This window comes from Carcharodon carcharias, chromosome 5 (assembly GCF_017639515.1).
Source record: "Carcharodon carcharias isolate sCarCar2 chromosome 5, sCarCar2.pri, whole genome shotgun sequence".
Classification (NCBI taxonomy): domain Eukaryota; kingdom Metazoa; phylum Chordata; class Chondrichthyes; order Lamniformes; family Lamnidae; genus Carcharodon; species Carcharodon carcharias.
This window is the reverse complement of record NC_054471.1, coordinates 164407982-164433855: the sequence shown is the minus strand read 5'-3', so window position 1 is coordinate 164433855 and position 25874 is coordinate 164407982. Positions and strand designations below refer to the sequence as shown.

Sequence of the window (25874 nt, the reverse complement as noted above, 5' to 3'; positions counted from 1 at the left end):
AGGAGGTATTTTGGAAAATTTGCATAATACAGATGCTGTATAGATCAAACTGTTGCTTGTGAAATTTTCCATGTTTTGTAAGTTGACCTGTAATGATGATGGGGTTGATGGATAAATATTGCACGCACAGCCCAGACACAGAAATTTTGAATTAAAGCTTGAGACATTTTGTAGTATCCTATGAGTTGCTGTACAAATAGGCTATAAATGATCCTTTATTATGAGCAAAGTAACAATTTCTACCAGAGCCACAATCAGCGAAATGTGGCATTCTCCATTGTCCTAAAGAGGGGTGGACTTTCCAGGAAATGAGTCATTCTTCAACTGAGTGATTTAATTTTAAATTATTACTTTTCAGTTGGCTTTCATTGACTTGATCCCAACTGCCTTGATTGAAGCCACACACACGTGTCCTGCTCAGCCGTTACTGCCTAAATTTAGACTAATTTAAAGTAACTACAGCAGGAGCAGAAATACAACAGGGTTACTGTTGGTCACTGCAACTATAGGTGATTAACACTGGATGATGTCACTATGTGTGTCTAAAGCTGGGCACAGACCGATGTGAAAACAACCAAACGGGTGCAATCGGTGGAAAGTCCTGAGATGTGGCCAGTTGTGTTCATGGGGGGGAGGGGGGGGCTGCTTTGTGTGGATGGGCTTTGAACCAATGTAAAATATTTTGAATACATTGTACTGGGGGCGACCTAGAAAACTGAAATAAAAGCAGAACATGTTGGTAATACTCAGCAGCTTTGGCATCATCAGATACAACTGACTTACGTTTAAAGTTCCACAATCTTTAAAACTATTAGATTCGATTGCACCCAGGTCACGATGATACCAGACAATAACGCAGGCAACCCAAGTTTATGAGCGCAACGCCAATGCGTAAAGAAAAAAAAACAAGCGCTGCGTTTCCTCCTCCCCGCCTCCGGGTGTCACTATGGGATGGGATGGGTCTCAGTCTGGAAGCTATAAAAATAAAAAAAAAACTGCGGATGCTGGACATCCAAAACAAAAATAGAATTACCTGCAAAAACTCAGCAGGTCTGGCAGCATCGGCGGAGAAGAAAGAGTTGACGATGCTGCCAGACCTGCTGAGTTTTCCCAAGTAATTCTGTTCTTGTCTCAAGTCTGGAAGTATTGGTTGAAAAACAAACGGGAGCTTACTGGGCGGGGAAGGTCGTCAGACGTCATCTGATTGGCATTGTCCACACAGAAACAGGCGGGTCCCATTGACCTCTTCTCATTAGACGCGCGCGTTCCTCCCAGCCAATCAGGAGGCGCCGTCTCAACAAACGGTTGGGGGGCCTGGATCGTTGCTAGATGTGGCGGCTGAGCGGGCTGATTATGACTCTCGGCATGAAGAAAAGGTTTTATTATGCGGTGAGGGCCGGCAGGAAGCCCGGAGTGTACGCAAACTGGTGAGTGACTGCCTGCCTGCCTCTCGGCCCCTTTGTCCTGAGCTGTCCTTCCGCTGGGGATTACGGGGGTCACAGAAGGAGACCATTCGGCCCTGAGAACCCCTCCAGCCTGATCCCACTTTGCAGATCGTGGGTCCGTCGCCCGCACGTAAGGCGGTTGAAAGATTTCCCCCTGCCGGTCCCAATGCCACCAACTTTCACTTGCCACTGCAAAATGACTCACTAGAGTTAGTGGGGAGAATGGTGCTGCTTTTGCTGAGACTCCAGTGAGCTGATGTCCGGTTAGAATCTGGAGGGCTTCAAGTCTCCTGTTCGGGTTCCACGCTCCCTGTTTTTGTTTTCAGCCCCACAAGCTTTGAACATCTGATTTTGCAGCTAGTTGTCGCTGTTGTAGGCCGCTTCAGAGCTGCATGGGCGAGTTCAGGATACTTGGTCTGTACGTGGAGCAAAAGTTTGGCGAACTTTTCTTGCTGAATGCCAGTGTGATAAAAACAAAAAAACTGAGGATGCTGGAAATCCAAAACAAAAACAAAAACAGAATTACCTGGAAAAACTCAGCAGGTCTGGCAGCACAACTCTTTTCTTCTCCGCCGATGCTGCCAGACCTGCTGAGTTTTTCCAGGTAATTCTGTTTTTGCCAGTGTCAGTGACTTGGGTTTTGGCCCAGCCCGGGGATCAGCTGGAGGAGGCCCCGCCCCCCCATCGCCTCTAATGGACCAATAGTGTTCTAGGGTCCAATCTTTGAGAACCGCTGGTTTCCAGCACTTTCAGTGTATATCCAAGTGTTTTTTTTTAATCTCTACCACCCTTTCAGGCAGTGAGTTCCAGACCTCCTCCATCCTCTGGGTGAAAATAGTACTCAACTCTCCTCTAATCCTTTTGCCAATTACTTTAAATCTATGCCCTGTGGTTATTGATCTCTTTGCTAAGGGAAATAGGTTTTTCCTATCCACTCTATCTGGTAGGCCCCTCATAAGTTAAATCCCCTATCAGCTTCCTCTGTTCCCAAGAAAACAACCTCCGCTTTATCCAGTCTTCATAGCTAAAATTCTCCATTCCTGCAATGCCCTTGTATATCTCCTCTGTACCCTGTCCCACAAGTCTACACTGAGTTGATCTCTCCCCCTCGATTATAGATTGATTCCTGGTTACTTTGTTTTCATTGGCTGTCACTTACTGCCCGTTCAAGTTGTGCTAGATACATGACTGACTTGTATGGCCACAGTATTGTGTGTTAACCCTGTAATAGTGGCAGCCTGAATACTTACTAAAGACATTAGTGAACCCAGTTGGATTTTAACAAAAATCTGGCAGCTTCATTGTTACAATTGATACTGGCTTTGTATTTCAGGTTCTTGAATTGTCATAGTAGGATTTGAACTTGAATTCTCTGGATTATTAATCAAAACCAATGCAAACCAACCCTGTCATGGTCATACAGCCATTTATGCTGGAAATTTTTGTGATATCAGGTGAGAAGAGCGATTGGCTCTGCTCGAGTCCCTGCTATACACCAGTTTAATGACTGCTGCATGTAAAACGGCCTCTTGGGTGAAGTTATGGCTCTACATGTTTGGCGGTGGCATTGTGCTGGAGTTGGCTGAAATGGTAGAGGATGATCCTTTGAATGCGGAGGCTGGTGGGGCAATAAGTGAAGACAAGGGGGACCCTATCATGGTTCTGTGGGGGAGAGGAAGGTATGAGGGCGGATGTACGGGAGATGGGTCGGACACAGTTGAGGGCCCTGTCAACTATATTTTAACCCCAGAATTTGTTACACAGAGGGGTTTCGTTGGCTTTTCTTCCTCAAGTTCAAATTAGGCAAATTTTCTAACCTTGTAGCAAACTTGTCTTTTCAATCCAATCACACACACTCACCTGCATTCCTGTGTGGTGAATCATAAAGACTTTGTGTCTCTAGCTGTTTTTTCTCTCTCTTTCTCTTGCCCAGATCCTGTCAGACTTGTTTGGCGGTTTCAGTAATATTTTAGAAAACAATTGAAAGATAGAGTTGCAGGCTTTCCTAAGGTTCTTATTCCCACCCCCCTGCCTCAAAACATAAATCATATGGGCTTTGTATCCAAGTAATAATGCTAACTGGCTGTTGTCTAGACCTCAACTTTATTCTATCTTGGAAGTAAATGGACAGTTTAAAATATAACTGCTTACAATCCATAACACTCAACTTCCTGGGACTTTGGAGACTAGTAGTTTAACCACTGTAAACATGGATATTGCTGCCATTGTCTCCCAGTGTGAAAACCTTACATTTTCTTTCCAGCGAAATCTCTAACAGCCACATCACCCAGGCCTGTTGTCAGGCAGACTGCAGAACAGGTCACATGACTCTTCATTTTACCCTAAATTAAAGAGAGTCCCAAAACGCTCTTTCAAATCTCATACTTATAACAATTTCCACTTGCCATGCTGCAATTACATCCTCCTCTCACTGGCTGCAGTATAGCACTTACTCTCTCAGGATTGTGTAATTACTGCATATAAAGTTTACATAGGCAGTTTCCATTATACAGGTAGCCATAAAATTAGCAAAGGCAGGAAAAAGGTTGACAGTGTTTGCAGAAGTGAATACATTTTTCAGTCTATTAGGACGTTTATTTTATATAAATTTATATATACATTATATTTCAGCATATTGTTTATGGGTGGGGTTTGTGGATTGTAGTGTAAAATCTGAGTTATAAGGAAGAAGGTCCATCGTAACTTTGATGTGGGTTGATATTCAAAATCCCAGAGGTGAGTGGATTGCTTTCTACTCCACTGCATTATCCAGCCCAGTGTGTTTTTATTGTTGCCTTAGCTTTATGCCAGATTTTTAACCATCAATTAGTTTTATAAAACAACAGTAAAGAATTGGGACATTGTTTCTCTCATGGTGCACTTTCTCCCTCTTAGGGATGAATGTAAAGAACAAGTTGACAAATTTCCTTGTGCCAGTTTCAAGAAGTTTGCTACTGAAGAAGATGCATGGTCTTTTGTAGGTACTGTGCCTTCAAATTCACAAGCTGCCTCAACAGGTAAAGGATATTTATATATTTGAACATATAACAAAGTATGGTGGGCAAACCTTCAGCATAAGTGATATTAAACATTGCTAAAAAAGGTTGGAAACCTACATCAATCTTTCTTTGGATAAAGCATGGAGACTTAAATTTAAAATAACTAAAGTATGTGGAAGAGGAGAGGCTTTGAAGGAGGAAAGCTGTGATGTAGTGAGGAACTGGGATGAATAATGAGATACTTAACTTTTCACTGTTCTGTGATCTCTATTTAACTAAGCAACATGCAGTAACAAGGCGGAGGATGCAACTGAGGAAGTGGGGAGCAATACATGATTTTTAACATTGCTTTAAATTCGAGGACAGTCAGTTAACTGATGTGATTTGTTTTTTTAAGAAATATTTTGGCATTCTGCTAAAGATTCTGAATGTCGTGGACATGATTCTATTTTGCAGTGACAGTAAACCCAATTTTCTATGTGCCACATCACATAACTTCATAGCAGATTTTTTTAAAAAAACACATTCTGCTTATATTCTGCGTCAAGCATGGTAAGATTTCAGCAGGAAACTTTCAGATAAATGTATAATTTCACTGCAATTGGAATTCTGTTTGAAACTACCTGTTAAAGGAATTCTGCCTCCTAGTTTATATAAGGACACTAGGATTGGTGTTCTAATTTTTTTAAACTTCAATGGTGCCACTTTCTTAATATTATGCTCCCCATGGAGACTGACAACTTTTTAAGAGATGGATTTTCAAAACGATCCAACGGAACAAACTGAAGGATATTTCTCTTTTTAAAACTTTTTCTGTAACTAATAAACTAAAAGCAACGTAATTCGAATATTAACTAACAGGCAAATGGTACATCTTTAAAAAAAAAGCTAATTTCATGTTAAGCCACACCTCGGGCATGCATGTAATATTAAAGAGCAATCTCAAAGCTCCTCCCAGCTCTCCAGCTGAGCTGAGTCACTCATTGCCACGTGGAGTTGGATCTTCCAGTGCCTGCTGCTCGCCAACTAAATTGTCCAGTAAGGCAAGCTTCATTTAACTCTCTTTCCTAGGGTCATGACAGTCCTGATGGCACTGGTTCCCAGAGAATCCTTCATCCGATCCCTTTAATAAACTGTCAGGTGATCTAATCAACTCTTCTAAAGCCAAGACAGTAGCCATGGAACTTTTCATTCCAAACCCTATTCTAACCCAGTTTCCAACTTATCTGTTCTCCTTTCTCTGAATCCTCAAGAGCTCTATCTCTTCCCTTTCATTTGAACAGAAACTGAACCCTCAAAAGTGTTCTGCTTGGCCTTTACACAAGCAGTTTTGTCCTGCTCCTCAGATTCTGTTCTATGAGCTGTGTCTTTTTTCTGTACAGACAGGCTGTAACTTCATCACCAATTACTTGTCTGTTCACTCTTTTTCAGTTCTCATCCTCATGACAACCTGAGATCACATGGGCATTTTTCCAAACTTAGATGTTTGCTATAAATTTCAATTACACCCTTTCCAGAATTCTCTCACTTTGGATTTAAAGGGACACTTTAAAACATAAGCATATTGCAAAGTTCAGTGTGTCATGACAAATGCATATATTGGAAATCCTGTAGCGAGCAGCCCAAAACTTATTAAATTCTCTTTAGCTGCCTTCTCTGCAGTAGCAATCTAGAAATTGGCCTATCAGCATTTGTGTATATAAATGCAAAAACGGATTAACGAAAGAAATGTTATTTGGCATAACAAATTACTATTGGCAAGAAAAGTTTCCAACCCTATATTGCTGAGGTGCACTGGAATGGGTGTTATTTTTGGAATCCTACCCCAACCAAAGTGGTGCATTTGGGAGAGAATAGAAAAGAAATTCTTCCCAGTGGATAACACCAAAATGGTCTCTGATCCTTCCTTCAAAAAGTCAGTTTCACCAAAATACGTAGTAGGGTATTTTCTTGGTAGGTCGTAATAAAATATACTGTAGACCATTTAGCTCCTTGAGCCTATTCTGCCATTCAGTGATATCGTGGTTGATCTGGGGTCTAACTTCATGTACATTCCTTTGCCCATAATCCCTTATAACTTTGGTTAACCAAAGTTTATCAAGCTCAGATTTAAAATTAACGATTGACCTAGTATCAAATACCATTTGCAAAAGGGAGTTTCAGACTTCTGTCACCCATTATGTGAAGAAGTGTTTCCTGACTTCACTCCAGAATGATTTAGTTCTAATTTTTAGGCTATGTCCTCTAGTCCTAGACTCCCCAATTAGCACAAATAATTTCTATCTTATCCTATCTATTCCCATATTATTTTAAAATTTCAATTAAATCACTCCTTAACCTTATAAATTCCAGGGAATGTAACCCTAATTTGTATAATCTCTCCTTGTAAATTAACCCTTGGAGTGCAAATATCATGCTGACCACTCAACGCTGCCATCCTTCCAAGGCCAATATATCCTTCCTAAGATGTGGCACCCAAAAATGAACACAGTACTTCAGTTATGAGCTAACCAAGGCTTTGTATAGCTGTAGTATAATTTGTAACCCCATTACATTTACCACTCTAGATATAAAGCCTAACATTCCATTAGCCTTTAAATATTTTCTGTACCTGTCCAGGACACTTTAAAGACTTATGTACATGGGTCCCTAAGTTTCTGGACTGCGACTGTTTTCCAGTTTTTGACCATTTGGAAAGTATCCTGATCTTTCCTTTTTATGTCTAAAGTGAATGACCTTGCATTTGTCTACATTGGCAAAACTGTGGCAAATGGATTTCAATCTATCAATATGCCTTTGTAATTTTATGCTTCCACCTGCACTGCCTCTCTTTGTGGCATCAGCAGCTTTGGATATGTGGCTCTCTATTATCTAAGTTGTTAAAAATTATAGGGAATACTTGAAGCCCCATTACAGATCCATGTGGAATACCACTAATCACATCCTGCCAATCTGTACCTCCCCATTATCCTCCTCTCTATCTTCTAATACTCAGCTAATTTCCGAACCAGGTCAATAATTTCCCCTCGACTCCGAGTTTCAACTTTAACTAACAGTCTCTTATGAGGGATTTTATCAAATGCTTTTTGGAAATCCATATAAGTAACATTCAGTCATTCACTACTTTAACCACCTCTTCAGAAACAAAAAAATATCAGGTTAGTCAAGTCGCACCACAAAACCTGTTGATTCTCTTTGATGAGCTGAAGGTTTTGAAGGTTCAGTCACTCTATCTTTAGTTATAGGCACTCATAATTTCCTGACCACAGATGTTAGGCTAATGGATCTATAGTTCCATGATTTCCCCCTCTTGATGTTTATTAAATAGACGAGTGACATACAATTTCCAATCTCATGGAACACTTTTTGAACTGAGGGAGCTTTGGAAAATTGTAGGATAAATTGCAAAAGAATTTAAAACTATTTCACACAACCAAGCTACCAGCACAAAATCAATTAGCTGAGATATTTGCAGTGATTTAAGTAAATAGTGACATTTAATATTGAAGTTTTCCAGTTGCATCATCACTGTCTGAAATGCACGAGCATCTATAAATGGACTTGGAAAGTAGGTCTTGGAGCTTATATCCAATGCTGTTTTCTGTCGCATGCAATAAGTAAAACTCTGGTTTTCAGAGATGTTTGTTACAAACCTCAGCTGATTTAAATTGATGGATCAGTTGTAATAGCTTGGGCAGTGTGGTTGGTGTATAGAGATCTAATCGTTGAATTGAAAGACTTATTAATAAACATAGAGAAAGGGAGGAAGACTCAGTAGATACAGTGTAAGCACCTGCCTTGAACTTCAATACTGACCCCATCAAAATATGCACATTTTAATCAATTATTTTATTACAATTCTATGAACTTCAGTAATAATATAATTATTTTGTTTGGGCATGGAATTAACCCAGTTAGTATGGGCTTGAAACTGATGAAGAATGAATGACATGGTCTAGATTTTATTTTAAAACTACAGATTTTTAAAATCAATTATTCTCCTTTCTTTCTCCCTCCCTCGACTCTAAGGTACATTTCCATTGGTGACCTTCAATGCTTTACACAACTGACTACTACTCACAGGGACTGCAACAGTTCAAAAAGGTGGCTCACCATCATCTCTCAAAGAAACTTAAGGATGGGTAATAAATTCTGGCCTCACCAGCGATGTCCACATCCCATGAGCGAATGAAAGAAGAATTGAACTTTGACAATGGACAATAACAACCTGTTTAGTCATGGGGACATCACAGCCAAGTTCAATGTCTATACATGCACAGAGAACAGTAGCAAATAGCAGCCAGAAATACAAACCCTACTGATCTTTTTTTTTCCCTCTCCTGCCTCCCAAAGCAGAGTCAGTGAGATAAATCTTACTTCCACTTCTGTAGTTGAATTCTGCTAACTTGACCTTGGGACCACTCGGATTTGGTCCACAAAATGATTTGATGATCCAGTTAAATGTGCCAATTTAGTGGTGATAAAGTAGAGGTTAAGGAATAGCTAAATGTACTGGACCCTGCTTACTCTTGTCATCTTCCTCAAAACTGACAACTATCAGAGTACTTTCATCAGATGTGATTGATTTCTGAAACTTGCAAATAGTATTTTTTTGCCATCTGTTGTTACTTTCTTGAGACTTGTTTCCATTTTTCAAGCATATCCTATTGCTGGAGAATCGGTCAGTAAATCTGCATATTTTAATTAAATTGCAATAGAACTAATCATTTAAAACTTTTCTTTAGAATGTAGTGACCAAAGCAAGTCTGCTGATAAGGAGTTGAAACCAGAGAACAGTAGTGGGGAAAAGCATTCACTGTCACCTGATGCTGATGACAAGCCATTCGTAAAACATTTCAAAAGTGAAAAATCATTCAGTGATTTAGAACATAAGTTTACTTACATGGGTAGGTGAAAGTATTGCCTTATTGTTCCTAATATGCAACGTAAAAGGACTTAAATAAGATTCAGTATTTTAAGTTTGGGTTAATTTAATGTTCTGGTTTATTGCATGCAAAATTATATGGGAACCGTATTTTTAGTTGGCTTTCGGCTAAAATTGCTAAGATAAAACACCAGGGCACAAATTAATTTTCAATTTCTATTTAACCATATGGACATGGAAATTACGTACTACTTTGTTAATGCACTGATCTTTTCCTCCCCTCCTCCTTGGATTCCAGTAATTAGAGCTTGTTTCAATATTTCCTGCTTAGGTTGCCAATGAATTATTTTGCCCAGTGCTCCTTGCTTTCAAGTGTTAGCTGAAAAATGTGACGAACACTGAACCTTTTGCTTTACCGGTTGAATTATTTCAACCTTCAGTAATTTCCCCTTCATTGCCTGGGGAAAAGAACATTCAGTCAGATGAATTGTCTGTGAAGCAGAAGGAAGCTGGCAATGAAAATGGTTGGTGGGTTGTGAGCCGATGGAAAGATGTTAAGCAGATGCCCATTGAAGAATAATGTAAAATAAAGTGGTAAATGGCGAAGGGAGGAAAACAATAGAAATAACCTTGTAACTTTGACTTATCTGTAGCTTTACTGTCATCTTGAGTGATCCTTAACTTTGAAGAATTTTGCAATCCTAGGTAAAATACAAAGAGTTAAGTATTTTGTTTTCTTCTTACAAATGCATTTTGCATTGGTGCACAGGCATTAACTTGTGGCTTATTGATACAACTTGAGGATTTATTTGCAGTAACTGGATGAGCATGTTAATTGCAACAACTGCTATGGCCACTATTTCAACTACATGAAATATTTATAGCTAAATTTAATGTAAATGTTCTCTATTGTGAGGCTAGTTCAACCCTCAACCATCTGGTGTTCAACACCTGTGTGGAAGTTAAATTATAGAGTGTATTAAGCACTCAAATTATAATCAGCATTAAACACACCGAGTATAATCTCTCTCGCCCACCAACCTTGTCCTTACTCACCTACATTGACTTCTGGTACCAATACCTCAAAATTAAAACGTGTTTAAAGCTCTTCATTGCCTCAGCTCTTCTTTTTCTCTAAACACCTCAACTCTGCAGCTCTTTCCACCATTGGTGGCTGTGCTTTCAACCAGCTGGGCCCCATGATGTGGAATTCCTGCTCAAAACCCTTTCACCTTTTAAGACACATATTACAATCCACCATTTCAGTTAAGCTTTTGGGCATCCCTCCAAGTAGTTCTTTCTTTGCCTCAGCGTTTTTAAATACGCTTTGAGAAGTTTTCTATGTCAACATTCCAATTTCAAGTTGTGGTATGGATTAGTTGTATATTGATCTTCCTTTCAAGAACAAGTTGTTACGATACCTGTTGAGACCATAACTTTGAGATTAATTTCCCAGTGACTGACCCAAAGGAACATGTGACAAGCTTTCACGTTTTAAGACTTTTACTGTAACAAACATCAACTGTGCCTAAACATAGTAGGCAACTAATACGCTAGGCAGTAGAAAAGGTACTCCCCATTAACTAAATACAATTCAAAACCCCATGCCACATTTATACATTACACCGCTTTCCTACCAGGGATGAATCTCTTCTCCTTGCCCCATCAGGGTGATGCTTTCTTTATTTATTCATGAGATGTGGGCATCCCTGGTAAGGCCAGCATTTATTACCCATCCCTAATTGCCCTTGAGAAGCTGGAGGTGAGCTGCCTTCTTGAACCGCTACAGTCCTTTTTTAAAAGAAAGTCCCATCACTTGATATTCTGAGCATAATCAAATAGACTGCCAAATAGCAAGGCACACTCTGGTGACTCCGTGGTCTTTAAATCTCCACCAGCCCTTCAAACAGGGAATTCGCCCTCCCCAGCATGCTGCTTGGTGATTAACATGAGCAGTCCTTTTCCTCTGGAATAGCAGCACCTATTTTCTCCAGATCTCTCTGACTGACTGACTCTGTATGCAGCAGGACCAGCTGTTTCCTCCTTTGCGTCCTGGTGTTAAAATTTACACCTTACTTTCGATGGGATTCACTTGGAGTTTGCCTCCATAACAATGTCACATGCATTTGTCTCTGGGCAGATTTATTTTGAGATCACATGCCCCTCTCCAAAGTACTCAATTTTACCTTGAATTAAGGGAGACAGTTTAATGTATATCTGTCTTATAAAATCTCACATTCATAACAATGCAGAAAACATACCAGGGGTGCAGCTGAATAATTGTGACTCCCTTGGGTTGGAATATAAACTGTTTTCAGAGTTCAGCTGTGCTTTGGCTGTAAACATTTGTTCAAGGGCTTACTCCTTTTATAACTGTTCCTTGGGTGTCATTGTGATGAACAAATTACAAGTGTTTCTGCTTCTTTTGATCAGGAGATGCTGTTGCAGTTTATACAGATGGCTGCTGTTCAAGTAACGGGCGGAAAGGAGCTCAGGCTGGAATCGGCGTGTACTGGGGACCTGCTCATTCCCTGTAAGTAATAGAGTTTACTTTCCATTTGAAAAAAGTATCAAACGGACTTCAGAAACAATCAATAATTGACACTGTAATAATTTCTAAGTGAGTTTTTTTTTACTATGCTTGTTACTGTTTTGTTACTGTGCTTATTTTTTTTCCATTCTATATGTTCTCTGCCATAATCAGCCAGTTTTAAATGAGTGTTTGATCTGCTAGAATAATATTTATTATATGGTTTAGCTATGACGACCGACTTTTTAATTGTTAGACTCTGCCCCAGTGCTGATACACCTTGGGGATTCCTACAACAGTGATGTTAAAACCTGATATGCACTTTCCTCCGTGTTTATCCAGACAATGACTGCTCTCCTTCCCTTCTCCTGAAGGGAGAAAGGACAACTGCCAAAACTAGGGGTCCTCGTCCTCTCCCCACAACACTGTCCCCCATCCCCTGCTACTGCTAGAGCCCAGGAATCATTCAGTAAATTAAGTTCCGTATTCTAACCCTGCATTGATGTGAGAATGAGTCCGTCCCCCCCATACTGCAGAGGCAACCTTTGTAACTGTTGTTAAACCCCACCGATGGGGTTGGTAAAGCAAAGCTACTTAAAAATCCCAGAGGGAATATTTAAACATCTGCCATAACCCATAATTTTAAGTGTTATGTTTGAGATGCGACTCTAAGTTCAAGAATCGGACCATCAGTTTTTGAGGTTTTAGATTAAACTAAATTAAACATTTTATTAATTTATACAAATGTGGCTACAAATTACTACTGTGATAACTTTCAACAAATTTCCAAACTGAACTCCATTAAGGCAATAGCAACCCATAGATTTAACCAGACACCAGGCAAAGCATTTTCACCGTACAAATTCAAAATGAGGTTTTTATCACTTTGGCTGCTTTGGAGCCAGTTGGAGGCTTACAGCTGTCTTTTGATCTCTCATTGCCCTCTGCCTTACACACCCGAAAACTGCTGAAATTATACCTACCACCGCTGATTGAATTCAAATTCTCTTTGTCTCACCAGCTTCTTTGAACTTCACCTTTTAACAATGAAACCCCTTTCATAGTACCAATTTTTATTAGTAATATAAACATATTGCTTGGTAGCTGCTAGATAGGTGTCAGTTTTCACCCTACTTCTTGAATGCTCTATTCAAAAAATGCAAATGCATGCTATCTCTCTTACATATCAAAACTAGTACACATCAGAGCACCCAGACTAGCTGGCTTTAATCCAATTAAGAGACACTCACAGACTAAACCTCTGTTTTAAAAGAAAAATATTTTCCAGTAATATATACACTAATAATTTCATGACACCCACCAACCCCCACTTCCCACTGCTGATGAACCTTATGTAACTAACTCTAATATAATCTGTTACCTTAACTGTTTTTTAAAAGAAATGAGAAAAAAGACCACTGACTTGAGAATTTTCAGTGAAATCGGCCAAATCGTGAAATTCAATCCTAAAGCACATGTGGAAATTCTGAAGTGTTGTGCAATAAAAATAGAATTTGTCTTAGTCACTATAAGGTACTAACCCTGTGTGGTGGAATCAGTGGTTTCGAAACTTGCATATTTTGGGACAGACACTAATTGAGAAAGGAAGCTGAGAAGAGGAATTGACCCTTCCAGTTTCTAAGGAAACTAAGATAAACTGGGATTGGAACCCAAAACTTCTGGGTACTCTGGAACTAGTCGATACTATGTAAAGGGACAAAGTCATCAGAGCTCAGATGAGGGTCCTGGTGGTGCAAAACAGGCAGGCTGAAGACAGAGGCTATATCAGAAGTTGGGAAAATACAAGTATATGGCTTCTGCAGTTGCTTCCCTTACTTGAAGATAACATTGTTGCTGTCATATGCCTTCAGTTCATCTACAGAGACCACCTACTTACATACCAGAACTGACGGAAAGCTACTCAGCCTAGCTTGCCTGAGATTCAAGGCAGAAGTGTGCTAAGTCCTTATCAGAAAATTGCTCTATGCTGATGATGCCACACTAGCGTACCATACTGAGGACTATTTTAATCGGCAAATGGACAGCCTCTCTAACACTGGTAAAGAGTTTGGAAATCAGCATCAGGAAGAGAAATGTCATGGTCCAGGATGTTGCCATACTGCCATCTATCAGCATTGACAATGTGACAGTGGAAGTGGTTGTTAACTTCACACATCTAGACTCCATAATCACCAGAAATCTGTCACTTGATGCTGAAATCAACATGCACGTTGCAAAAGCTGCAGCTGTTCTGTCCAAGCTAAGCAATTGTGTGTGGAACAACAGCAACTTGACTGAGAACCCCAAACTGCAAGCCTTGTGCCCACAGCCCCCTCTCCTACAGTAGTGAGACCTGGACAATGTACCTTGCTAGACAAGAGTAAAGGCTGAACACCTTTCCACCTTCACTGTCTCAGAAATATCCTTAGCATCTCTTGGGGGAGCAAGGGCACCAATGCAGATGTACTGGAGCATATTAATTTCATCAGCATATGCTAAGCCAACAATGTATGCACTGACGCAGCCATGTTGAATGAGTGGCTATCAGATGGATAATGGCTGTATACCCAAAGACCTGTACAGTGAACTAGCCACTCAGTCACAACCTACTGAGTGCCCATAACTTTGCTACAAGAGCACCTGTAAGTGAGAGATGAAGATGGCAAATGAGAGACAGTCGCTTATCGTTCTGACCTCTAGAGGCTGACTGGAAGGGTATTGGAAGAGGTGAGCAAAAATGAAAAGCTTAGCTGGCTGAGAAGAGGGCGCAGAGGCCAGTGAATCGTGCACCTTCTCAGCCCACTATCTTGCTCTGCAGCAAACATGGCAGAGATTATTATTTCAGAGTGGGTCCCCTAAGTCACACCAGGTGGTGATTAACGCACTTGACTACCATGGTGCAAATCATTGTCTCAAGAGATGGAAGGCTGCCAAGAGCTATCTTTTTGAGATGCAACATTGAGTGGGGTTCTTTTGGGAACCTCCCGGGAGCTTTTGTGGCATGGATGATGCCTTGCGAATGTAAGATAGATGAGGAAAGCAGGACAAAACAACCTAAAAAGCATTACCTTCCCTAAAACATAGAGGTTTGCTGTGCTCAAAATTCAGTAAGTGTTCTTGTTTCTTCTGAATACAAAGCTCTAAATAATAATCTAAAATCTCATGTCATCCATTTCTCTTTTCCAAAGTCCTGTGATAGCTAGGTATTTTCCTGCAACCTGTGCATGCCCGCCTGTGAATGTAAGAGGTCAGGAATGTGATACTCTTGGGGAATTTTTGTATACAGTGCTGTTTTCTACTGTTAATTTTTCTTAACTTTTTTCTCAGAAACCTTAGTGAAAGACTTCCAGGAAGACAGACCAACCAAAGAGCAGAAATAATTGTAAGTATTTTATATGGAAAAATATATCTAAAATTTTGGCAAGTCTTATCTGTGCACGAAGAAATACACACAAGTTTTATTAAGTGTTGCATCTGTTTTGTTATTTTAATAAGAATTTATGTTGATGTCTAAACAATTCTTGGACTACTGTCACAACTACGACATGCAATCTGGATTTGTAAGACCTGCAATGCTGTCGAGCATTGTTTGTTATGGTTATTTTTTTTCTTCATGTTTAGGCAGCTTGTCGTGCAATCGAGCAGGCCAAGGAACTCAATATTGAAAAACTGGTTGTTTTTACAGACAGCATGTTTACAATTAATGGTAAGTAATTGGAATCTATAAAGTGATGGGCAGACCTTTATTATGTGCTACAAGTATGTATGTGGGATACATAGGGTTACCGTAAAGTCAAGCCATGAACTTTCAAATTTTTTTTGCACTTATAAATCTGAAAGCACTGACTTGTGGTGGTCGCCTCTACGTTACCTCAGCCATTCTTCATGTGTGACTCTATGTAGAGTGTCAGCTTTCCGCAGGTGAGGAACATCATCTGCTAAACACATGAGGTGAATAGTTGGATGGTGACAGTAGGAATGTGTGGTGTATTTTCTTTTCACTAATACAGGTGACTGAGGTTAGTTGTTCGACAACTGTTGCCCTGATCTAAAGCAGCTACTCAGCACAGACAATGGCTCAAATCCAAGATCTGTCTGATCTGCATACTTCTGTGCACATATGGTTACTGAGGAATACGCTGAAATTTTTAAAAATTAGCAATGTATTGGTGCTTTGGATCTGCACCACCCTATTTTATCACAGACTACCTTTCGTTTTTGTTATTGCATGAATTTAACTTGGCTCGACAGTCCACTTACTCAGCACCACATCCACAAGATGAAATCTTCAACCCTGTCACCACTGGATAGTGTGGCTGCAGTATGCACTATCTACAAGATGCACTGCAGTAAATTGCCAAGTGATCCTTGGTAGAACCTTCTAAACCAACAACTTCCACCACCTTGAAGAATAAGGATAGTAGGTACATGGTAACACCATCATCCATCTCTAAGTGGCACTCATTTCTGACTTGGTCATGCATTTCTGTTCCTTCACCATTGCTGGGTCAAAATTCTAGATCTTTCTACTTAACAGCATTGCTAGGAGTTGTAAAGGAAATATTTTTTCCTAATATTACTGTGGGATACTGCAAGGTTTGAATCATCAAAGGGGTTAGGCATAAGAACAGGCATTTTGAAATGGAGGTAGGTGAGCTAAGATGAGGCCCCAGTATATACAGTATGAATGGAAATTTGCATGAGGAGATAGGTGAGAAGTGAATTGTTAGCTGTTTGAATTTCATAGGGACCTGACCAGATGTTTTACAACTGGAAAAATCGTAGATAAATAAGGCAAAATTATTAAGTTTATTGTTCCCGAAAGTGTTGGCCATAAGGACAACATGAAAGATTTTTAAAAACAAAAAAACTGCGGATGCTGGAAATCCAAAACAAAAACAGAATTACCTGGAAAAACTCAGCAGGTCTGGCAGCATCGGCGGAGAAGAAAAGAGTTGACGTTTCGAGTCCTCATGACCCTTCGACAGAACTTGAGTTCGAGTCCAGGAAAGAGCTGAAATATAAGCTGGTTTAAGGTGTGTGTGTGGGGGGCGGAGAGATAGAGAGACAGAGAGGTGGAGGGGGTTGGTGTGGTTGTAGCGACAAACAAGCAGTGATAGAAGCAGATCATCAAAAGATGTCAACAACAACAATGTTGACATCTTTTGATGATCTGCTTCTATCACTGCTTGTTTGTCGCTACAACCACACCAACCCCCTCCACCTCTCTGTCTCTCTATCTCTCCGCCCCCCACACACACACCTTAAACCAGCTTATATTTCAGCTCTTTCCTGGACTCGAACTCAAGTTCTGTCGAAGGGTCATGAGGACTCGAAACATCAACTCTTTTCTTCTCTGCATGAAAGATTTTTATATTCTGGGGAAAAGTAACTTCCAAAGCGAGGTTACAACAATGGACTTAGATTAAAAGGGAGAAAATATATTTAAGGAAAGATTGAAAGCTGTTTGGTGTGAGTGGCCATGTGAGATCTTGAAAGGTGGACTGTGTGAAGACAGACCTGTGAAGAAGCAGCCTCTCGCCACCCCAGAGAAGTGTTGGCTTGTTCCAGAAAGTAAGGTTTTGTTAAAAGCTTGGGATTTCCAGTGTTGAGGGAGAGAGAAGCTATGAAGTACTTCCTTTATAGCAACAGTGAATACCTTGTAATATTACTGGATGTTTTATAGATTTAAGAATCTATTTGGACTGTTGCCTGGAAAAGAGTGTTTGTTTATTTTGGGAGTCTAGTTAAGTAGAAACTACTTAAGATTAAATTTTTTTAACTGTGTAACTGTAATCTTGTGTGTTTAAGTTTTCTTTTTTGTTGATAAATGTTTTAATTTAATATATAAAATCTCCAAAGGTGGTAGTGGACTCTTCTGACTTCAGTGCACATACCTTCTCGTAATAAATACAAATTGCAAAATCATTGTGATAGCTTGGCCAAATTTCCCTTTGGGATTTGCTCAGCCTGGCAATTACCACCTGCCATATAACAGAGTACCTTCACTACATGGACTAGAGTCATACAAGAAAGAGACTCATCACCACCTTAGGGTGACCAATAAGTTGTTGCAAGTGCCCACACCATGAGAACTACTTCAAAATAAAGTCAGTTTCTGTTTCTGATTACTATTTGATGAATTCTGCCGGGAAATGCACTTTAGATCAGGCTCATGCTCTCCCCTCATGCTGTTGAATAGCGTGCTGATGCTTACTGTGTTTCCTTCCATTTTCTTGATTTGCTGAAATGATTGGAAAGCTTAATGTGAGGCTGTGCACTTTAGACTGAAATTGTGTAAATGATTAGTTTCCAAATTGGCTACTGTTTTACCTACATCACAATTTCAGCAGTAACTACACTTCAAAGTACTTTGTTAACTGTAAAGTATTTTCAAATGCACTGAGCTAATGAAAGGTGCCAAGAAATGCAAGTTTGTCCTTTATTTTCCAATAGGTATCACAAAGTGGATAAAATCTTGGAAGAGTAATGGCTGGAAGCTTAGTTCTGGAGGATCAGTAATCAACAAAGAGGACTTTGAAAGACTTGACAAATTGACCTCTGGTATAAATATCGAATGGGTATGCAATTTTTTTTTTCATGGCCAAATTCCAAGAAAAAAATATTCAGAATTGATCCTGTGTTCCTATTATCCTCTGTTGTGGGGTTAGGGGTAAATAGAAATCCCCAAGCTGACCATAGCCTACCTAACAATGCATAGTTGCTCGATGATCTACAATTTTTTATATTATGTTAACTTACAAGGGAAAAATACTAAAATAATTACTTGCTTAAATTCTTTTCACTTCTTATGTGACCTTGATGAGCTCTCTAATCCAGATAACCAGTGTTAATGGAATGGATGAGGAGTTTAAAGTTTTGCCCCTCAGAATCTCTGGATATTTGCTCTTATTTTCCAGAAGCATAGAGCTATGACCATTTTCTGTACTATTGTATTCCAACAATAATTTAATAATTGTGCCTGCCTAAAACTCTTGTAAACCAACCAGTGAGCCACCAGTGGAAATTTCAGTTACAAACATTATGCACAATTTATCAAAACTTGTTCACATAACTGCTAGTTGCTTACCTATATTGCTCAGTAACAAAAGTAAAATAATTGTCCCTCTTTCCTTGCAGCTGTCTCTTTGCTTGTCATCATACTCTGATCTTTTGTCTCCCTATCTCTTAGCTGCCTTTTTCCTGCTTGCTCATATGTGTCTCACATTTGTTCACTGCCTTCCCTTTCTGTAAGACCTTCTTGTTTGCTGTCTTTTCTCAATTTTCCTCACTACTTCTCGGCTTTTCCTTTTTCATTTTTTTGTTCTTCGTCTCCCCTTTTCACCTCCCATGAAAACAGATCAGATGTAAGGTTCTAGCCCTCCAGTTGGAGAAATTGGAGCAATGAAAGATCATTTGTCAAGTTTTGCCCCAAGCCTCAGTCCTCTCAATTACAGTTAACTCTTCCAACCTTCCCAACAATGACAATCTGCCTGCATTCCTTCCAGTCTCAGTGAATAAGCAGCTTTGAGAGGCAACAAGTTGGCCATACAAAGTGGTGAGGTGCTTGATCCATGGGCCACATGTGATAAATGTCACATTATTATAGCATACCAAATATCAGACTGGACAAACAACTGTTTGATGTTTAAAAATGATATTATCCCATTAGAGACCATTTTCATTTAGAGAAATTCAAACACCTAGTGGTTAACTGAAAGAACTATGATGTGAGATTTCACATTTTTAAACAAAAACAAAGTTTACTGTACATAAATTAAACAAAGCCGGCACAAATACCTTAACATATAGTTTTTACAGACTTAAAAAAAGTAGAACTGGATTTATAATTTATATCCCAAACCCCACCCCCCAGAAATCTTGAAGGGTTCATTCACTTCTCCTGAGACCAACCTACAGGTATGCCACAGTTCTCAAATTCATTTTAATTCTCCTGAACATTCCAACTGTTCTTCAAGATGCAAGATTTTATGGGGATCCTTCCATCAGCTTCTAACAAATCAGCCAACTTTCCTTTAAGAAAGGAATGTGGACAGCTTAGCATGGGTTTCACTCGCATTCTTGCTTAGTGATTCAAAATTAGGAACTATGCTCCTTATTCTGACCTTGGACAGACCCAGACTGCTTTTCCCAGTGTGCTCCCACAGCTTCTGTAAGCTCTCAGTTTTGAAGAAGTCACAGAACCGCGAATTTTATTGGCACAGGAGGCGGCCATTCGGCCCATCGTGTCTGCACCAGCTCTCCAAATGAGCATTATGACCTACTGCCATTGCCCTGTATTTTTCCCCTACCTCTGCATATTTTCAATTCAAATAATCATCTAATGTTCATTTGAATTCCTCTATTGAACCTGCCTCCATCACACTTCCAAGCAGTGCATTCTAGACCCAAAACATTCGTATGAAAGTTATTTTCTCACGTCACATTTGCTTCTTTGCAAATCACTTTAAATCTGTGCCCTCTCATTCTTGATCCTTTTGTGAGCGAGAACAGCTTTTCCATATTTACTCTGTCCAGCCGATTTTGAACATCTCTATAAAAGCTCCCCTTAGCCACCTTCTGTCCAAGGAGAACAGTCCCAACCTCTCCAATCTATCTTCATAACTGAAGTTTCTCATCCCTGAAACCATTCTTGTAAATCTCTTCTGCATGTTCTTCAATGTGTTCACATCCTTCCTATAATGTGGCGCCCAGAACTGTACACAATACTGTAGCTGAGGTCTAATGAGTATCTTCTATAAATTCAGCATAACCTCCTTGCTCTTGTATTCTCTGCCCCTATTAATAAAGCCCAGGATACTATATGCTTTAACTGCTCTCTCCACCTTTCCTACCACCTTCAATGATCTATGTACCTATCTTACCAGGTCTTTCTGCTCCTGCACCCCTTCAAAATTTCACCCCTTATTTTATATTGTCTGTCTATGTTCTTCCTACCAAAATGCATCACCTTACACTTCTCTGCATTGAACTTCAGCTGCAACCTCTGCCCACTCCACCAACTTGTCTATGTCCTTTTGAAGTTCTACACTGTCGTCCTCACAGTTTATAACACTCTCAATCTTTCTATTATCTGTAAACTTTGAAGTTATACCATGCACACCAAGATCTAGATTGTAAATAGATACCAGGAAAAGCAAGGGTCCCAATACCGACTCCTGGAGAATTCCATTACAAACCTTCCTCCAGGCTGAAAAATATCCATTGACCATTACTCTCTGCTTTCTATTTTTTAGCCAATTTTGTACCCATGTTGCTACTGTCTCTTTTATTCCATGAGCAATAACTTTTCTCAAGTCTGTTGTGTGGCACTGTATCAAATGCCTTTTGAAAGTCCATGTGTACCACATCAATATCATTACCCTCATCAACCTTTTCTGTTGCCTCTTCAAAAAAACTCCCAGGTTAGTTATACGTGATTTCCCCTTTAGGAATCTTTGCTGGCTCCTCCCTATCAACCCATATTTTTCCATGTGACTACTAATTCTACCCCGAATAATTGTTCCTGGAATCTTGCCCACCACTTACAGTTACTGACTGGTCTGTAATTGCTGGGCTTATCCCTACAACCTTTTTTTGAACAAAGGCATAATGTTTGCAATTCTCCAGCCCTCACGTCCCATGACTCTAGGGAAGACTGAAAAATTATGGACAGTGACCCTGCAACTCCTACTCTCACTTCCTTCGATACCTTTGATGCATTTTGTCAGGTTCCGGTGCCTTGTCAACTTGAAGTACCAACAGTCTATTCAATACTTCTTCCTTATAAATTTTGAACCCTTCTAGTGACAGTTTCCTCATCTGTCACCATGGCCTAGATAGCATCTACCTCCTTGGTAAAGACTGATGCAAAGTATTCATTCACTACCTGAGCCATGGCCCCCTTCGTCCATGTGTAAATTCCCTTTTAGGTCCCTAATTGGCCCTACTCCTCCTTTTACCACCCTTTTACTGTTTATGTGCCTATGGAATGAAGACTTTGGGATTCCCCTTTATGTTGGCTTCCAGTCTTTTCTCATAATCCCCCTTTGTTTCTCTAATATGCTTATTCAACCCCCTTCTGAACCTCTGTATTCCTCTAGGTTCTCAGTTGTTTTTTCCACCTGACACTTGTCATAAGCACACTTTTTACTTTATCTTAATTTCCATCTCCTTTTTCATCCAGGGAGCTCTGGATTTGTTTGCCCTACCTTTGCGTTTTGATGGAATATACCTTGACTGTGCCCGAACCAATTCTTTTTTGAAGATAGCCCATTGCTCAGCTGTAGTTTTTTCCATCAATCTTTCGTTCCAGTTTATGTGGCCCAACTCCGTACTTGCCCCATTGAAGTCACCTCTCGTCCAGTTAGTTATTCTTACTCTGGATTGCCTATTGTCCTTTTCTATCATCATCCTAAAATGTACAATACAATGATCACATTCTCCTAAATGCTCCCCTGCTGACACTTGATCTACTTGGCCCACCTCATTTCCAAGAACCAGGTCCAACAGTGCATCTTTTCTTGTTGGATTGGACACATACTGCTGTACAAAATTTACCTGAACACAATATAGGAACTTTTGCCCCTCTCCGCCCTTTACACTACCACCATCCCTGTCTACATTCGGGTAATTAAAGTCCCCCATTATAATTACTCTATAATGCTTGCATCACTCTGCAGCTTCCCTGCAGATTTGTTTTTCTACATCCATCTCCCTAGTTGGCGATCTGTAAACTACGCTGAGCAATTTTATTTGCATCCTTTTTGTTTCTTAGCCCTAGCCAAATTGATTCTGTCCTTGAACCCTCTGGGACATCCTCTTTCTCTAGCACTACAATGCTCTCCTTAACCAATACTGCCACCCCTCCCCCCTCCTTTCCTATCTTTTCTGAACTCAGGAATATTTAACTGCCAGGTCTCTGTTATCACCACAACATCATATTCCCATATGGCCATCTGTGCCTGTAACTCCCCAATCTTATTTATTATACTCTGTGCATTCACATACATGCATAGTAACCCTGATTTAGATTTTGTTACTTTCTCCCTCACCCTGACTCCACCTATTAACCTACTATTCTCTATTCTAGTGTTATCTGTCTCTCTGAGTATTTTGTGCACCCTGGTATTCCCCCCTCATATTTTCTCCTGGTTCCTACACCCCTGCCGATTTAGTTTAAATCCCCCAACGGCACTAGCAAAACGCCCTGCACGGAACTCTGTTCAGGTGCAATCCGTCTTGCTTGTGCAGATGCCATTATCCCCAAAGCCTGTCCCAGGAATCTAAAGCCTTCCCTCCTACATCATCTTTCCAGCCACATTGATCTGCCTTATCCTCCTATTTCTGTTCTCACCTGGCATGTGGCACTGGGAGTAATCTGGAGATTACTATTTTAGAAGTCGTCTTGCTAATTTTCTACCTAGCTCCCTAAATTCTGATTGCAGGACCTACCTAGGTCATTGGTACCAATGTGGACCACTACCCCTGGCTGTTCACCCTCACCCAGAAGAATGTCCTGCAGCCGCTCTGTGACATCCTTGACCCTGGCACCAGGGAGGCAGCGTACCATTCTGGAGTCATGTCTATGGCCACAGAAACGCCTGTCTGTTCCCCTAACCAATGAATTTCCTATCACAATTGCAATTCCTTTGTTTTTTCTTCTTCCCCTCCTGTACAGCTGAACCGCTCATAGTGCCACAAACTTGGCTTTGACTGCATGCCTCTGAAGAACCAGTGCCCTCACCAGCTTCCAAAATGGAAAACCAATTTGTGAGCAGGACCCCAGGGGTCTCCTGCTCTACCTGCCTACTTCTCTTGGACCACCTGGTGGTCATCCATTTCCCCCTCTGTCTCCAGGCCCTTAAGCTGCGATGTGACCACCTCTCTGAACATGCTATCCACGTAGCTCATAGTGGACACAATGTTAACCCTGTTTCTCATTCCACAGTTGCTGCCAGACCTGCTGAGTTTTTCCAGTGCATTTTGTTTGTATTTCAGATCTCCAGTGTCTGCAGTATTTTGCTTTTATTCTGTACAGCTGCTGGTCTCAGAGCTTCTGGAAGTTGCTTTGTGTCTGCCTGTGTTCCAAGTTGACAACTTCCAAACTAACTACATACTGCCTGCTTTCTGGAAGAAGCACCCAGCTAAATGAAAACAAAGGCTGGGATGGGAGTTAGGACAGTTCCTATCTCCATGGCAACATGGCTTGCCTTTGGATGCTCCCAAAACAGAAATGCAAATTAATTATGTTTTGCCCTCAACACAACTATTTGATTCTGTGACCCACATGAATAATTTATATCTCTGATGGATATGATTGTGCGGTCTCCAGGATTGCTGGGTCCAGCAAGCAACCCCCATGTTTATAAACTGGGTTTGCTGCCCTTTCATCTAGGAACGACATCTCAGTGAAAGATTTCAATTATTTAAGTGTAGATCTCCAGGCTTTCCAAGAGGTCCAGAGATGTGACATCCATTGTTCAATGTTTTCACATTTCTAACTCTGACCTTGTAAGATAAACACCGATTACCTCAAAACTGTTACTAACCCAAGCCTTTTGATTTGCTCTTACATTAGGGTTGTCACCAGTTTTCAACCAGCTATTGTTTCCATTTTTCTTCATTTATTTTAAAAAAAAACAATTCCCAAACTAAGTTATTTCCTAAGACTTCTGAATTATTTAATTAAGTGTTTGCAATGTTGAGTCTCTCGATGTAATACATGTTTCTACTTGCTTTGCAGATGCATGTGCCTGGCCATGCTGGTTTCCCAGGAAATGAAGCGGCAGATAGTCTAGCTAAGGAGGGAGCCTCCAAGCCACCATGTTAACTAGCACTGACAAATGTACTTTGCAGTTCACATTTATGCATGGTTGCAAATCTGAAATGTATACATCAAACTAATGCAAAACAAATTTTATTTAATCATCTGGTTATTGTAAAGCTTCCTTTAGGGCACTCGCAATGCTTTTTATTAGGGGTAATCTTCCAATTTCAGTTTATACTGGTGGACAGCTTCTCCCATTGCCAATAATGTATATTGGGAATTTATTGTAGTTACCAAATACCTGAAATTCCAAAGCACAGTACTGGTTGTGGGTGAGTCTTGCCAATAATGCAAAAGTTGGAAGTGTGTTTTATTTTAAATAACAGTGGCTAACTTATTTTTCTTACTGAGCTGCAAATAATCTGCAACCGAGAAGTATTCCATCAATTTTTTCTGAAGCTTGCATCACTCATTTGAGCTGGTCGTTATAGTTGCAGAATAGAAAATATTTGGGGAATTTGTTCTCACCTCTTTCTAATTCCTAGTGTGTTCACTTTTCCCCTTGGGAAGATGACCAGGCTCTAATCAGAATGGCAGAGCTTTCCAACTTTGCAGCATTGTGAACATGAGCTTGTACCTCTCTCTCATTCCCTCATTAGCACAATGCAGCATGTTGTTATTTGCAACTATGTTACAGTCCTGCAAATAAATGTACATTATAATTGTGGGTTTTCATACATGGGCATATGAATCATTTGCATTATTTTTTAACAGTATTTTGGTTGTACATTGTATTGAAATATAAACTTGTTTTTGATTTGGGTTGGTGTGCAAGAGGTTCCAATCTAAATTTAGATGGTTTCTTAAACGTTCACATAATACACATTATTGGCTCCTGTTTTGAGTTTTCTTTTTGCTAATCATTTAAGTTTTATTTTTGTAAGCTGTTTTGTCCCGTAAGGCACTTGCACATGAACCCAGTTGCAAACAGGGTTGATGAGTTGACTTTTGCTTTTACGTTATAATATGATACAGGATTCATCGAAGGGTCATGAGGACTCGAAACGTCAACTCTTTTCTTCTCCGCCGATGCTGCCAGACCTGCTGAGTTTTTCCAGGTAATTCTGTTTTTGTTTAGGATAGAGAAGCCACTTTTTAGAGTTGACCTGTTTTGTACATGGGTTTGTTTTCAGACTAAAGCTAAAATCATGTGAAATAAAATTTCTTTTATTTTTGTAGATTTGTC

The 25874-nt window shown here is 40.1% G+C and overlaps 1 protein-coding gene across 1 annotated transcript; it reads left to right on the top strand.

Annotated features, from left to right (window-relative positions):
- The first annotated feature begins 1260 nt into the window (after positions 1-1260).
- rnaseh1 (ribonuclease H1) lies at positions 1261-25866 on the top strand. Its single transcript, XM_041188467.1, has 8 exons — positions 1261-1427; positions 4341-4462; positions 9190-9351; positions 11763-11862; positions 15187-15241; positions 15481-15565; positions 18316-18440; positions 24605-25866. Exons 1-8 carry the CDS (start codon positions 1330-1332, stop codon positions 24689-24691), a joined length of 834 nt encoding a protein of 277 aa, XP_041044401.1. The 5' UTR covers positions 1261-1329; the 3' UTR covers positions 24692-25866.
- Positions 25867-25874: the final 8 nt, after the last annotated feature.